Source organism: Dermacentor andersoni, chromosome 1, assembly GCF_023375885.2.
Source record: "Dermacentor andersoni chromosome 1, qqDerAnde1_hic_scaffold, whole genome shotgun sequence".
Taxonomy (NCBI): Eukaryota; Metazoa; Arthropoda; class Arachnida; order Ixodida; family Ixodidae; genus Dermacentor; species Dermacentor andersoni.
In genome coordinates, this window is record NC_092814.1 from 164,601,091 (window position 1) to 164,614,239 (window position 13,149).

The 13,149-nt window shown below is 46.4% G+C and overlaps 1 protein-coding gene across 15 annotated transcripts in view; it reads left to right on the forward strand.

Annotated features, from left to right (window-relative positions):
- LOC126547333 ((Lyso)-N-acylphosphatidylethanolamine lipase-like) overlaps positions 1-13,149 on the forward strand; it is a 129,117-nt gene that overhangs the window by 69,166 nt on the left and 46,802 nt on the right. For 12 of the 15 annotated variants that reach the window (XM_055062696.2, XM_055062700.2, XM_055062697.2 and 9 more), the window contains 3 exons: positions 855-1,004; positions 1,212-1,330; positions 6,370-6,544. In XM_055062696.2, the coding sequence (XP_054918671.1) occupies positions 855-1,004; positions 1,212-1,330; positions 6,370-6,544 (444 nt within the window). The remainder of the gene's footprint in view (positions 1-854; positions 1,005-1,211; positions 1,331-6,369; positions 6,545-13,149) is intronic. The other 3 variants (XM_055062701.2, XM_055062703.2, XM_055062694.2) reach the window with 1 other exon arrangement.

The window sequence follows — 13,149 nt, forward strand, 5'->3', positions numbered from 1 at the left end:
TTTCATATCATTGCTTCTTATCATCGTTTGAGCATTGGAAAATTTATTGTTTGTAGAGAAGCCGGTGAAACAGTGTTTGCAAAGATCTCCAATTTCATCCAAGGTAATAAAATCAGAGAGGCACGATGTCGCTCACTTTCCTGGGTTTCAGGGCGTCAGGCTTGCCGCAAGAGCTCTATAACAAAGAGCTCGAAGGCAGACCTTGCCACTCGCGCAGTGGCTTGCCTTCGAAATTTTCGGTGCAGACTGTAGTACATGGAAGCACCGTAAACAACTAAAGCACGTCGATCCTGGCAATGTAAACGACGCTCAGTTACCTGACTTAGCCATTCGATTCATTTTAAATTCGCTTCGTTCTATAAGATGCGCGAGAAAAAGCGGCTACTTGAGCACTGTGAGCACTAAGGTTCATGAAGTCGAAATATGTGTACGCTGTACGCCGAGTTGCATGGCCGCAGTGCAGTCACTTTCAGGCGAAATGAGGCTGGACCTGGGAGCGTAGTGGTTAGTCTAATCGAATTCATGCTTTGCCATAAGCCTCGCTCTCAGTACACGCGCCGCACAGTCTCACTCTCGGAACAGCTTAATCAATATGTGCGTGCGATGCGCGCGTGGCACTTTACGTGCACGCATTCGTTTCAAATTGTAACGCATTCGCTGCGTTACACGGTCGAGCGTGTAACGCAGCGCAGCGAAGCGCGATAGGGACAAAAGAAACGTTCCATGAATGATCCCATAGTTTCCTCGTTTATCGAAACTCTGCTAGACAGCGTCAGCACTGCGAGTCGCACAACTGCGGCGGCAGGTGCGCGTATTGTGACGGCGAGAGCATCAGTCGTTCTTTCTGCTCGCAGCAGCCTCGCCGGCGAAGGCAGCCCGTGTTCCGAGTGTCGGAGACTCGCCGCCCTCCTCTGCATTGGGTGCACCCGAAGACATGAAGCTGGTGCGCTGGTGTCCTTCCTCCAGGGAGCAGCTCCAGGAGGCCGAGGAGAAGATATTCGCGTGTAAGAGTTTTGTCTCCGGGTCGTGCACTTACGATCACACTTATACACACTTGTACACTTACATGCTACGCATTTATACGAACGTGTAAGAGTGCAAGCACAATTCGCTTTGTAGCTCTGAGTATCCACCATAGATATGTAGTGTGGATAAATGCGTGTCGCTGGGCAACCACTTCTCTGACTTGAGTTTTTCTGCTACCGTTTCAGATCTGAACAGGAAATATACAGGCCGCTATGTTGAAGTTGGCCGCTTTGGAGACGCTGTCTCTCCTTGTCGCTTGTGGACCATCACTATGAAACCGGAATCGGAGGAAGCGGTGACTCAGGTACATCGGGGTCTTCAAAAATTTTCTCAGCGCTTTTTCGCGTGCACTCTTGTCACGAGTCAACGAACGTCGCTGTACCGCGGACCTGGCTCCCCTTTACCGCTTTGTTCCCGGCACGTAAAGTTCAACCTCATTTTTGACAGGAAGTATTTTTCTTATTTTTCATTCTTAGTGTGGTTGTAACTTTGATGATAGCGGGACAGCCGTTTCTTCTGTGGCCTACTTCTCCAGACTTGCACCACATATTAACCAACAAATGACAGAGAATTTCTGTGCACGCAGTGTCAAATAAATATATCTTTAAGGGGAGGCACGTCTGGGAGGTCGTCTGGAGGAGCTCTCTATGGCCTGCTGCACCACGTGGAGATACGGTGGATGGACAGGAAGAAGAAACGCGAGGCAGTGAAGTTGATAAGTACAGAGAGCTGCACACATGCGCTATGTACACCTTCTGTGCAACCGTTCGCACTATCTGTGTGCTTTTGCTTATCTGAGGCAGGGTCTGGAGCTATTTAGTAGAGTTAAAGGTCGCCCTCGCACAAGAGTGTCAGGGGAGCCCTTGAAACTTTTTTGGGGAGCCCTTGACACGCCACGCATTCGCTCCCAAGCTCCTAGAATCTGGTCTCGTATTGAAAAAAAAAGAAAAAAAGGGAAACGTTCTTATGCTAGAACTGTTTGCAAGGGCGCGTGCCAGCCAATCGTGATATTGGACTTGTTATTACGAATGTGGTCGGCCAATGGCGAACAGCATTTACGAACGAAAAGCTTTCCTAGTTCACAATGCATTTTGTTCGTGCGACCTGTTTGCCATTGGCGTATGCATTCGGTAATAATACAGTCAGCATTGCTATCCGCTAGCACTCGCTCTTGTGAACAGTTCTAGCGTAATACCTTTCTGTTAATACGTGCTTTGAGGCCGAATTCGCAAATACACTGGAAGATTATTACATATGTGGAATGTACCTCGCTAAGCTCTTGTGAATTCCTTTAGAGTTTGTACAAGTACGCCGAGTTCATGCGTAATGCGGTTGACATTTCCAATAGATAACAATGCTGCCTGAGAATCAGAGTATATGCTATTTTCTCGCTTCTTGTACTAAATTCATGTATCGTAGCACCAATGAAATGGCGAATTCTGCTGCAGTTGATGGTGTCGCATGACAGAGTTTAGATGGTTGTTTTTGTTTCTAATCAACCGCAGACATAAAAAGAAAGAAAAATATTTGGTGAGAGCCGTTCTTGCATGCTTGAATCTAACTCGCGCATGGGTAATATTCTTTTTAACCATGGTTAGGCAGCAAGCATAAAAATGCATGAAGCAGTAGAAGCCTGATGTGGGCGAGTTGGTTTAACATACTTGAAGAAAAGAAAAGAGCGCTACAAAGACGCGGACTAAAAAACGAACATGTCCGTCGTACATGTTCTTCTTTTAGTCCGTGTCTTTGTAGCGCTCCTTTCTTTTCTTCAAATAAAAATGTCTCTTTTTCGAACTCTTCCTTCAACTACGAGCTCTATTTTCGGGAGTATACAAGCCACTATGCAGAGTAAAATATATTTGCGCTATAAAATTCGTGTCTAGTTATTTAGATGTGCGTGAGACTGAATCACCGTATGAATGAGAGCATCTTATCTTTCAGTAAGTGCAGTAGCTAGCGCGCGAGCTCTGCTGCTGTCCGCTCGGCTGGTAATTAGAAAGTGTCGCTCTCGGAACAAAAGCATTTAAGATGCAGACAATGAATACAAAGTTTTGTTATTGGACACTTTGCACGGATACTTGGTTATTGAACACTTTGCACGTTGTTTATTTTTCCCTTGCAGACACGCACTGACGTAGCTTTATGCATGAGTGCTTTTTGTCGCACATGTCTTTCGGGAAACTGTACAATGTAGCCAGTATATACTTGGTGCTTCAACTTCTCATTTCACAGCGGTTACCTATGAAATCCAAATCAACATGTAAACTATTTGCCACCAGCTCACTGTCCGCTCTTTCTGCGTCATTTTCTAAAGGCACTTAATTCTCTTCACTGTTTGGTGCCAGCTGTTTGACCTTCGCATGACGCTGTGTACATCGTAGAATATTTAATATCTCGTCGAAATAACTTTAGGAATGCCATCCTTCGTTTGCTGCTGCGCTGGCCAGTTTAGCGACATTAATTGAAAACGACATTCAGGACTAGATGAGCTCGGGCAACTAATTTGTTCTCAAATTGTGTAATATTGTGGCAGAGTAGCAGCAGTGGGCGAACGGCCGGAGTGATGTTGGGGGACAGAGAAAAACAAGCGTAATGTTTTAAATGGCCCTATAAAAATAATACGGACATATCGTGCCATGACGTTAAAGGCTAGCGTTCAGCTAAGAACCCACGTGCACCATGTTGCAGCCCGCCCCTGCGCAGCTTCAAGAACCGCTCATTTTGTTCTTCCGAAACTTTCTTTCACGGTGAGAGGAAGCAGATTTCAATCGTCAGGTAGATTGTCAGTTACATTCCCACGCTTTAGCCTCTGTTTGCATGCAGGTAGGCGTTCGATTTCCATGCCGAACGGAATAGACAGAAGATAGTGGATGCTTACAACTTGAAGCATGCTAAAGGCAATGGCGCAGACGGGTGCAGTAACAAATCTTCTCCAAGGACTCTAGGTCCAATGACCCGATTCACGCAGCGATGCGCGGCCGCGGGTCTCACTTCGCGCAGGTGCCCTGAAGCGCGCGCACATGCAGTGCATCGCTTCCTGTTATAATGCAAAATGCCACCGCGATGCGCGTCCTCGAGGGCCGCGGTTCATGCACAGGTAGATGCGGGCATTGTGTTAGCCGACCCATCACAGTGCTAGAATGCCCTGTTCTGCGGATGCGACTGAGACAGTGCCTAAAATTTCTTAACGATGCCTCCTGGCTTTTATGAAGGAGCGGAACAGCCATGCCGTCGACAAGCAGCGCCTTCACATTGGGGTTGTTGTGAATACGATTCTTGGCCTGTTACCTTAACCCTAGTCGCCTCTCGCTGTGCTAGAACAAATTGTAAAGGCCAAGTTCTCCGTGACTGCAGCTTTGTTGAGGAGTTGAGATGCTTTTGTGGAGTTGAATTCACGAAGCTTTTTCATTCTCAAATGTTCTGTTCTCAGTGGCTGTCCGCCTTCGCTAGTAATATGACCAACAACGCGATTGGCTGGCATCTGTTCTCGTGAACGATTCTGTAATAATAGCCTATTGGTGAATGCAGGCCCAGAATATCTCTGGCTGGCTGCTTGTACTTTTCCTTGCGCCTGGAACAGCCTGTTTTTACACGTACCGCCCATCGATATAAAAGCGTAAGGCTCAGTTTGCAGATCAGTGAGCTAAACTCCTTTTCCAGAAACAGTGCGTATTTCAACTTAAGCATAGATAAAAAAAATGTTGGCTTTATAAATTGGCTAATCAATATTATCGATGTCAGCCCGTCGGCGTGCGCTTTCGGGTGGCGCTATTTACCTGTGCGCGAGCTTCCAACACTTGCAGTAAAACAGCAAAGCTAGTTCTGATTTTATGTGACTTAGCAGTCCGGGTTTTAGACAGCCATCTGTTGGCCATGGCACCCACATCATGGCAAAAATAAGTGGGAAAGAGCTGAAACTGCATTTGAAAGCCGGCCAAAAATATGGTACGTATTTACTGCCGAATGCACTCTGGTTGTTAGTGGCCGTCACATCTCTTCAATGTCTTAACAAGGTGGCGAGTCAAACAGGTTGGTTGAAGTTAATGTTGAACAGTTGTTGAAGCGCACCGAAACACAGACAAAATTTTACAGAAAAGCAGACAGGACAGTGCTTCCTCTCTGCTTTTCTGTAAAATGTTGCCTGTGTTCTTGTGCTCTTCAACGTTTGTTCAATATGATATCCAATGTCCCCTTTGTCAATATTCCTTTGTTTTTGTCTTCATAATTTGCCTAGAAGCAAGTTTCACCTTCCATGTTCAGGGTTCAGTCCTTTGTGTTGCTTTCACTGCAAAGTGTTTGTTTTGAGCTTTGCTGGAAAGTTTGTGGTTGAGTCGGAGCTCGACGTTATTTTATTGCAAGAACAATAATACGGACACTCGATGCGCGTTTATGTCGTCGTGCTGTCACAGTGTCAACGGCGCATGCAGGGCCTGAGCCTGGAGTTACGTCTATGGAGACGCTAGCAACGCGCTGTACGTTTCTCTGCACAAACGAATAAGACAAGTGGGCGCACCGTCACGCTCCGCTCAGTCGCCTCTGCAGCGGTACATAAATGTGACCATAAATCCCAGAATACATTCCGGAATAAAGCAAGCCTTGATACACGGCGAGAGAAAGTCTTATAGGTTATTACAGTGAAGTGACTTGAGTGGCATCGAGAAGCGTTGCGCCGCAGTGAGCTTATTTCGATTGCGACCCATTGTCTAGAGCTGGCGCTATTGGTCAGTCTCTCACAGGGAGCTCTCATACGCATGCCTACGGTGCGTAGAGTAGGAGACTAGGGAGCGCTAGCTCAAGTCGACCTCTCTGTCTTTCCTGTCAATAAATTCTGTCTATTCACGCCTACGCTCTGTGGCGTGAGCTCCCAAATTCCTGAACGTTAAATATTAATCTCTGTAGAGATGTATGTTGCATCTAAAGGCAGAAAATTTATAGTTTAGTGGTGTGATCCAATTCAGACTTAAATTGAAATTCTCAACACCTCTTTTCTTTTCCTTTATTCCCTTTCCTTGGAGCGCAGGGATCAAAACAGGTTAATAACAGCGCCTCTGCAAGGACACACTTGGAATCTAGACGAGACTAAATAAGTTGTCTTGCTTTTTTAGGTTGGCTCCGGATATTCGTTGTTATAATAAATATGCACGTATTTAGAATGGTGCTTCCTACAGAAGATCGTCCGGGATAAGGGTGAGGATTAAGACAGATCCCGGAAAAAGGTGCGGTACGGTAATCGCTAATGATTCCGTAGACACTCCCGTGCGTTGCACTCCATGCCTTCGCAAACCGCAGTACGCCCATATGTTCTGGCAGTCAGCAAGCCTCTGCGGTGGCTCACTTTCGCAGATGCCGCTAGTGCTGATCCATGGCCTGGGCTGTGGCTCCGCGCTGTGGGTGCTGAACATCGAGGAGTTATCCAAGAACAGGGTGGTTCATACTCTGGACCTGCTGGGCTTTGGTCGTAGTTCCAGGCCATCCCTTGGAAACGACGCAACTCGCATCGAGGAGCAGATGGTGCAAAGTAAGTGCTCATGTCAGCTCGGTTGATACACTGACTGTTCGCAATTTCTTGGTCTCGATTGCATGAACACTTGAATGTCAAGCAAAGCGCTGGTTACGCTTCCGGATTTCTACTGTTTAGCTTTTTGAATGAATGGGGGGCGCTGCTGGTGGCTTGAGGTGCGTGAATGGCTGGAGAGGAGAACCAGTAGAGAGTACAAGAGAGGTTGATTAGTTTACAATGGGGATATATGACGTGGCGGCAACGAAACTCTCATGGGATGCAGTTTGGTGACGCTGTACAGTGACGGAGCACGGGCTATTTTTTCCAATGACATTGAGAAGCTTTAGCCTGATGTGCATACCGTGCCCTGTTACTTTGGTAACGAGATTTAGCCGAAAACAGCAGCGTTGGTGGTGACGTGCCTGTGAAACTGTCTTCAATTAGAATCTGTTAGAAACGACGTTGTTTTGCACAAGTATGTTTTTCATATGAACTATGAATAATTTTTTATGTATGAACAACTCATATTTGCGCACATGAACAAGACAAGCTCTCCTATACAGCGCGTTTTTCTTTCGCGATGCTTCCACATGAGCAATGAATCATTATCGACTAGGGTTGCCAATCATCCCAAATTTAGCAGGACAGTCCCGCCTTTTGAGTTAGTATCCCGAGTTCCGACCTGACCCACTCGGGACGACCAAATGTGCCGGCTTTGGATTTTTTCTTGTGAATAAGAATCAATAAACTTTTTTTTTCATATAGCGTGATAACTCGGTTGTATATTGTGCTCTTTTGTGTTACATTGCCATAAACATAAAGGTGGTTTAAATTTTGTCGTAGTTCTACTTCAGTCGTTGGCCCTAGCCGTTCACGGTACCTCTATCTGTATTGACAGCCGTGTTAGTTAACCTGGCAACTACTGCACTTTTCTTGGTGTAAATTGCGACGCGGTGGGACTAGAAAAGATGCCCCCTCCCCCCCGCCCTCATATCTGACGCGATAAATTTAGAGCAATAGTAAGGTTTATGCCATGCAGTTTTTATGTCGTCTGTCGCAGTTAATTACTATCATATTCACTTGCCAGGAAACGTCGCAAAAGATGATGACGTTGTTCGCATCAACTATCTGTTCTTACCGCGTAAGTGTGAGGGTGTTAGCCATGAGGCAAATCAAGCACCCTGAAGGGTGCAAACATTTTTACTCTGTAAGCCTTTTAAAAGCAGGTATTTGTCCCATCCCATAAATGCTGCTTCTGGGACAAAAATGCAGGACGCACCGAAAACGAAATTTAGTTTCACTATAGGAGCATGGCTCTCGCGGTGCTTCGATACGAAGTCGCAGAGGGGCGTTGTACGTTTACCTACCATTTTGGCTTCATTCGGCAGGCGCAGTTGGCACAATTAGGAGGCCGTGGATTGCAGGGTGTACAACGTTCTTTGTCTTGGGTCACAACGTATGCGCGCATTTACAGTCATCTAATACACGCTACAGGAAGGTTGCGGACAACGCAATATGGTGGCATGGTCTTGTCGCCAAACTGACGTGGCACGAAAAGTTTTCTTTGGAGAAATTTTGGCGCAACGTTTCTCATGCAGGTGGGCCTTCTGCGGCTTGATGGAAATGAGCAGCCATTATATATAGAGATGGAAACGAATAGGGAAAGGCAGTGAGGTTAACCAAGGACGTGCCCGGTTGGCTACCCCACACTTGGGAAGGGAAGAACAGATAAGATGGAAAGAGAAGAACAATAATAAAGTCAGTCATTCGCGGAGTCAGCCGCATAGGTCCGCTGGGTCGCATAGTCGTATGGGTCCGCTGTTACGCGCGTTTGTACAGTCCAGTAGCCTTCAAGGACTGCAGAAGGGCTTTTGTGGCCTTTTGCACGCAAGAATGCATATAGCTATGGCACCAGGATCTTTTCCTCCAAGAGCGCTGTATTATCTAACAGGCTGAGTTTAACTTGTAGAGCACGTCGTTGAGCGTCAAAGGATGTGTAGTGACACAGAAGGTGCTCTAGAGTCTCACCGCACCCGCACAAATTGCACTCCGCGCTTTTGGCCGTTCCTATTAGGAATGAATGGGCATTTGTAAATGCGACGCCCAACCACATGCAACACAGTAATGTTGTTTCGCCACGTGAGAGTGAAGATGGCAGGTGAAGTCGCAAGTTAAGGTCGAGAGAGTGCAAGTGTCACTTGGCGAAACCCGGTGAATTCCATCGTAGAAGTGTGGTGGGGCGAGCAAGTGATTGAAGTTTCCGCACAGCATCCGTTCCTGGGAGTGGCAAAGGCACCTGCTGATGTTTTGACGGTGATGACCATGATGATCTTCATGATGATTTATTGGCATCCCTTTTGAAACGGCGCGGTGAGAAATAGTCACCTAGCCTGCTTGAGTTACTCAGGTATGCTATACGTGCTTTTCATTCTAGCATTTTTGTATGCACCTCTTTAATCATTTTTCTCTTTCTTAATGAGCCGAGCGCGCAGCTCCATCTACGCTGTCGGTGACGACAATTACGCAGTGGCTCGGCGACCATTGAAATACAATGTTGTGCCCTTTCTTGGGGGCGTGGTGATGAGCGTGCCTTATTTCGTACACTAGCAGCTCGTGTAACCCAGAACGTAGGGCTAAACTGCAGAGTTCGTAGAGCTCCTTTGGAATCGCTGAAAATGGTAAAACGATTTAGTGGCTGCTGGAGCACGTAATTGAGTGCACCTTGAAGAGTCGCAAGTTCTATTGCCGTCGACGTGGTATTGTGGGAGTATTTAAATTGCAAATTGTCTGATGGAACAACGTACCACTGCTCCGGTAGAGCTGTTCTAATTGCTGGAACCGTCCGTGCAAATGTGCATGGGGGCGAAATAAGACTCGCTTAGGAGAAGCAGCGAGAGCTGCTTCAGGACCAGCGTTGCCATGTCTGCCTTCTAAGAATCCCAGGAACTGAGAGGCAGGCATGAATTTGTTGGAGATACCACATTGCCGATGTAGGGCATTTTGCAGGCTTGAAGCCAGATGGTATCGAGTCATGGTGTCTCGTCACAGTGCCACAGAATGTAGCTCGTGGTATTCGCTCTGGCAAACCGGCTAAATAGTGGGGTGGTAGCCATGAAAGGTGCCGAGTTTGCGATCTTAATGTCTCAGTGACGATATGAGTGGCGATCGGGTGCTCCTGTGCAATGATAATCGTTGCAGCGGTCGAAGAACATCTCGGGAGCCCAAGACATGTCAGAAGTGCTTGGGCTTGTAGCTTTGTAGTGCAGGGAGATTGGTCTTGTATGTGTTGGCCAAGACAGGGAGGCTGTATTGCTGAAGTCCGAGAAAAGTGTCGTGTATAGCTGTAACATTGAGGGCACGGATGTGGGCAAATCGTGGGCATGCCCACGATTTTCCAGCTACGAATTTAAGCATATTCTCAATAGAAATGAATTTGTTCTTCATGTACGAGTCGTTGGGACTCCAGGTGAAGTCACGATCCACAATAACGCCCAAGAACCTGTGAGTTTTCTTATACGCACTGAGTGGCCCTCGATGCATGCTGGGTAGAAAGAATCGATTTTCGTGTAAATGCCACTAGTGCACATTTTTCTGTAGATATCGTCAGACCTCGTCGGCGTAGGTGAGGCATGCCGCTGTCAGGGTTACCGCTTTCTGTATTCTGGCGCGCACTGGTGGCCGTGTCACGTCGGACGGCCAGATACAAATATTATCTGCGTAGAGCGAGAAATTAGCCGTCTGGCTTCAGCGTTTCGGCGAGAACCACAAAAACTAGATTGAAAGGAGTCGGGCTCAACACTCCACCTTGTGGGGCACACCGACTGGAGATATATATATTTGTTTGGCCATCATCTGTATAAACAAACACGGACCTCCGTGAGAGATAGCTCCTAATCCATCTAAAGACGTTGCCTCCAAGTTCTACAGCCTCAAGTGCTTGGAGAATGGCTTCGTGGGTTACGTTGTCGTAGGTACCTTTTACGTCTAAGAAGAGTGCCACAGAGAGGCGCTTCAAGACTTTTCGTTGCTGCACAAAGGTCATAAGATCAATGACGCTATGAAACGAACACCGTCCACGTCGAAAACCAGCCATATCATCAGGGTAGATTTTATAGCATTCGAGGTACCATTCCATATGTGTCAGCAACATCCTCTCCATGACCTTACCAATGCAACTGGCAAGTGAACTCGGCCGGTACGATGTAAGGTTCAGCGGAGACTTCCCAGTAGAGACACCAGTCGGCTGCACTTCCAATCCTCAGAGATTATGCCGTCATGTCAAGATTAATTAAAGGTATCAAGAGGACAGCATCGCGCTGTTGAGCTTAGGTGCCTTAAGGCAGCGTAGGTCACCCATTGGGATCGGGTGATGACGACCGCGTGCACGTAGCCAAAGCCGCTTGCAGTTCTTCCATAGAGGAAGGCTCTTCCGTAATTTGATTTCTCGTGACAGGACCGCCATGTAACGAAAGGTCAGCCAGTAAAACGAAGTCGTCAGAAACCTTCTCACAAAAATGACCAGCGACCTCAAGCTCTGGACGACTTTGATGTAGAGCTAGCGCTGCGCTGTGAAGGGAAGACGTTGTTGTGGAAGTCAGCGAAGACCCTGAAGAGTTCTCCACACGGGCAATAACGGCATGCGAGGCTTCAGCGATTCACAGAAGTTCTCCCCTCGTTGGTCTTGAAGTTTGTTCATCTGACGCCGAACTTTCTTCTGAATGCGTCGGGCTTCCGTCAGGTCATAAATAGACTTAGTACGCTTATATCGTCCCTCGACCCGCCGGCGGATCGCCCGAAGCCTCTCCAGTTCTTGATGGAAAAACAGCACTTTTTTTTCTTTCGTGGAAGCGCGCCGTCAATGGGAACGTCGTCTTTTAACAGTCGTTATCGCTTCCTTCCGTGACGAGCCGTCCTTCATCATTTGTCTCAAGATTCTCTTCTCCTTCTTCATTAGTGGGCAGTTCTTTGATGAGGCATCATGATCTAGCCATTTTTCAGAAGTCAATAAGTATTCTAAAAAAAAAAAAACTCCATAGGAAACAACTCTGTAGTGGGTGCACAAATTTACGTCCAGGCTGAGTAGTGAGATGGAAGCTCTGGCGGAGGTCTCAGCTTTTGCCTTATCTAATAAATCTGTCTCTGCCTCTCTGTATAGCAGCGAAAATAACTCACGGGACATTTTGAAAGCCGCATGATCTTCAAGATGACACGTCGTTCAGCTGTGCTTTTATTTTAGAAAAAAAAAAGCTGCGTAATTTCTCCATATGTCATATTTTATTATTGACATCAGGAAAGACAAATACAAAAAACTTTCATGATGGAACAGGTGCCTCCGTTGTCGCCTAGTTTCAGTGTTTTAGTTTGACGCCACATTTTGACGCCATAGTTTCACGTCGTGAAGTTTGCGCATACACCCCAGTACACAATGGCCCAAGTTAACGTCAAGGATGTTCATTGAAGAACCAATGAAATCGGCGTACTCAGTGGCACATACCCAAGTTGGCTTCAAACAGGTTCATTGTTGAGCGGTGAATACCCAGTGCCGACGTCAACTGCTCACATATTATACTGCACTACCTTCGGGATCGGCCCACATGTTTGGCGGGAGAGCAGGATAGCTACATAGCTAGATAATCGAAAAGAAAACTGGTTTCACAGCGCCAAGAATGCTGATCGCATTAAAATGCTGTCATTAAACAACCGCTGAACGAATTCAAGTTCAAAATGTAGAACTGGTTAAAATCTGAACTGGCTGTAGAAATATTTTGATTTAGTGCTTCAATAATGCCGGAAATCGGCAAGTTTCAAAGAAATTGAATAGCAAAGTTTGCAAAACCATAACCCGTCACCAAAAACAATAAGATATCGCAGTTCTGTCAACAGCATCTGTTGGAGCTTTTGTTGCGGATAAATTTGACATAAGATTTCGCAGCTTACGTCAAATTTTTAGTGTTTGCGAAGGTTTCACGATAGTCGTACTCACAAATTAATGATTTATTTCGCACCGGTCTGGAATACGTCACCTTGTCTGCTCTAGGTGTCTCAACAGGTGCAGCTTACAATCTTGTGATATCGTTCTTTCTTTTTTTTTCGCGAGTTAGGGTTGTGAGCTTGGTGTTTCATACTATTATTTTGCGTTATTCAACAATTTTTGTAAAGAAATTGATGGCAAAACAAAGGATCTGCTCCTTACAGTCGGCAGATTTTACCTGTTTCTTTTAAATGCAACAAACCTCGTCAAATTCGGTACAGTGGATGTCGAGCAAAACGAGTTCTTCATTCCCATGCACAGTCGAACGCCTCTACAACGAACGCCTCTGCAACGAGCTCACCTGTATAACGAAGGAATAATTCTGTCCCGGTTCTATTGTGAGCGGTGCGGTGCGCCACCTTTACAGTGAAGTGACTTTTATGATTTCAGAGTCCCCAACCACTTCGTTATAAAGGCGTTCGACTGTCTTTAGACAGGATCTCCCGAAGCAAAACTTACTCTAAATGTCAGTGCAAACAAGGCAGACGTGGGTATAATGAAGACAGGTCCCCTTGTCGAAACGTTGGTTCGAGGGACATTCCTTATTCGATCCCAGAAAATTGTTGACCTTGAAACACAAGAAAATAGTACT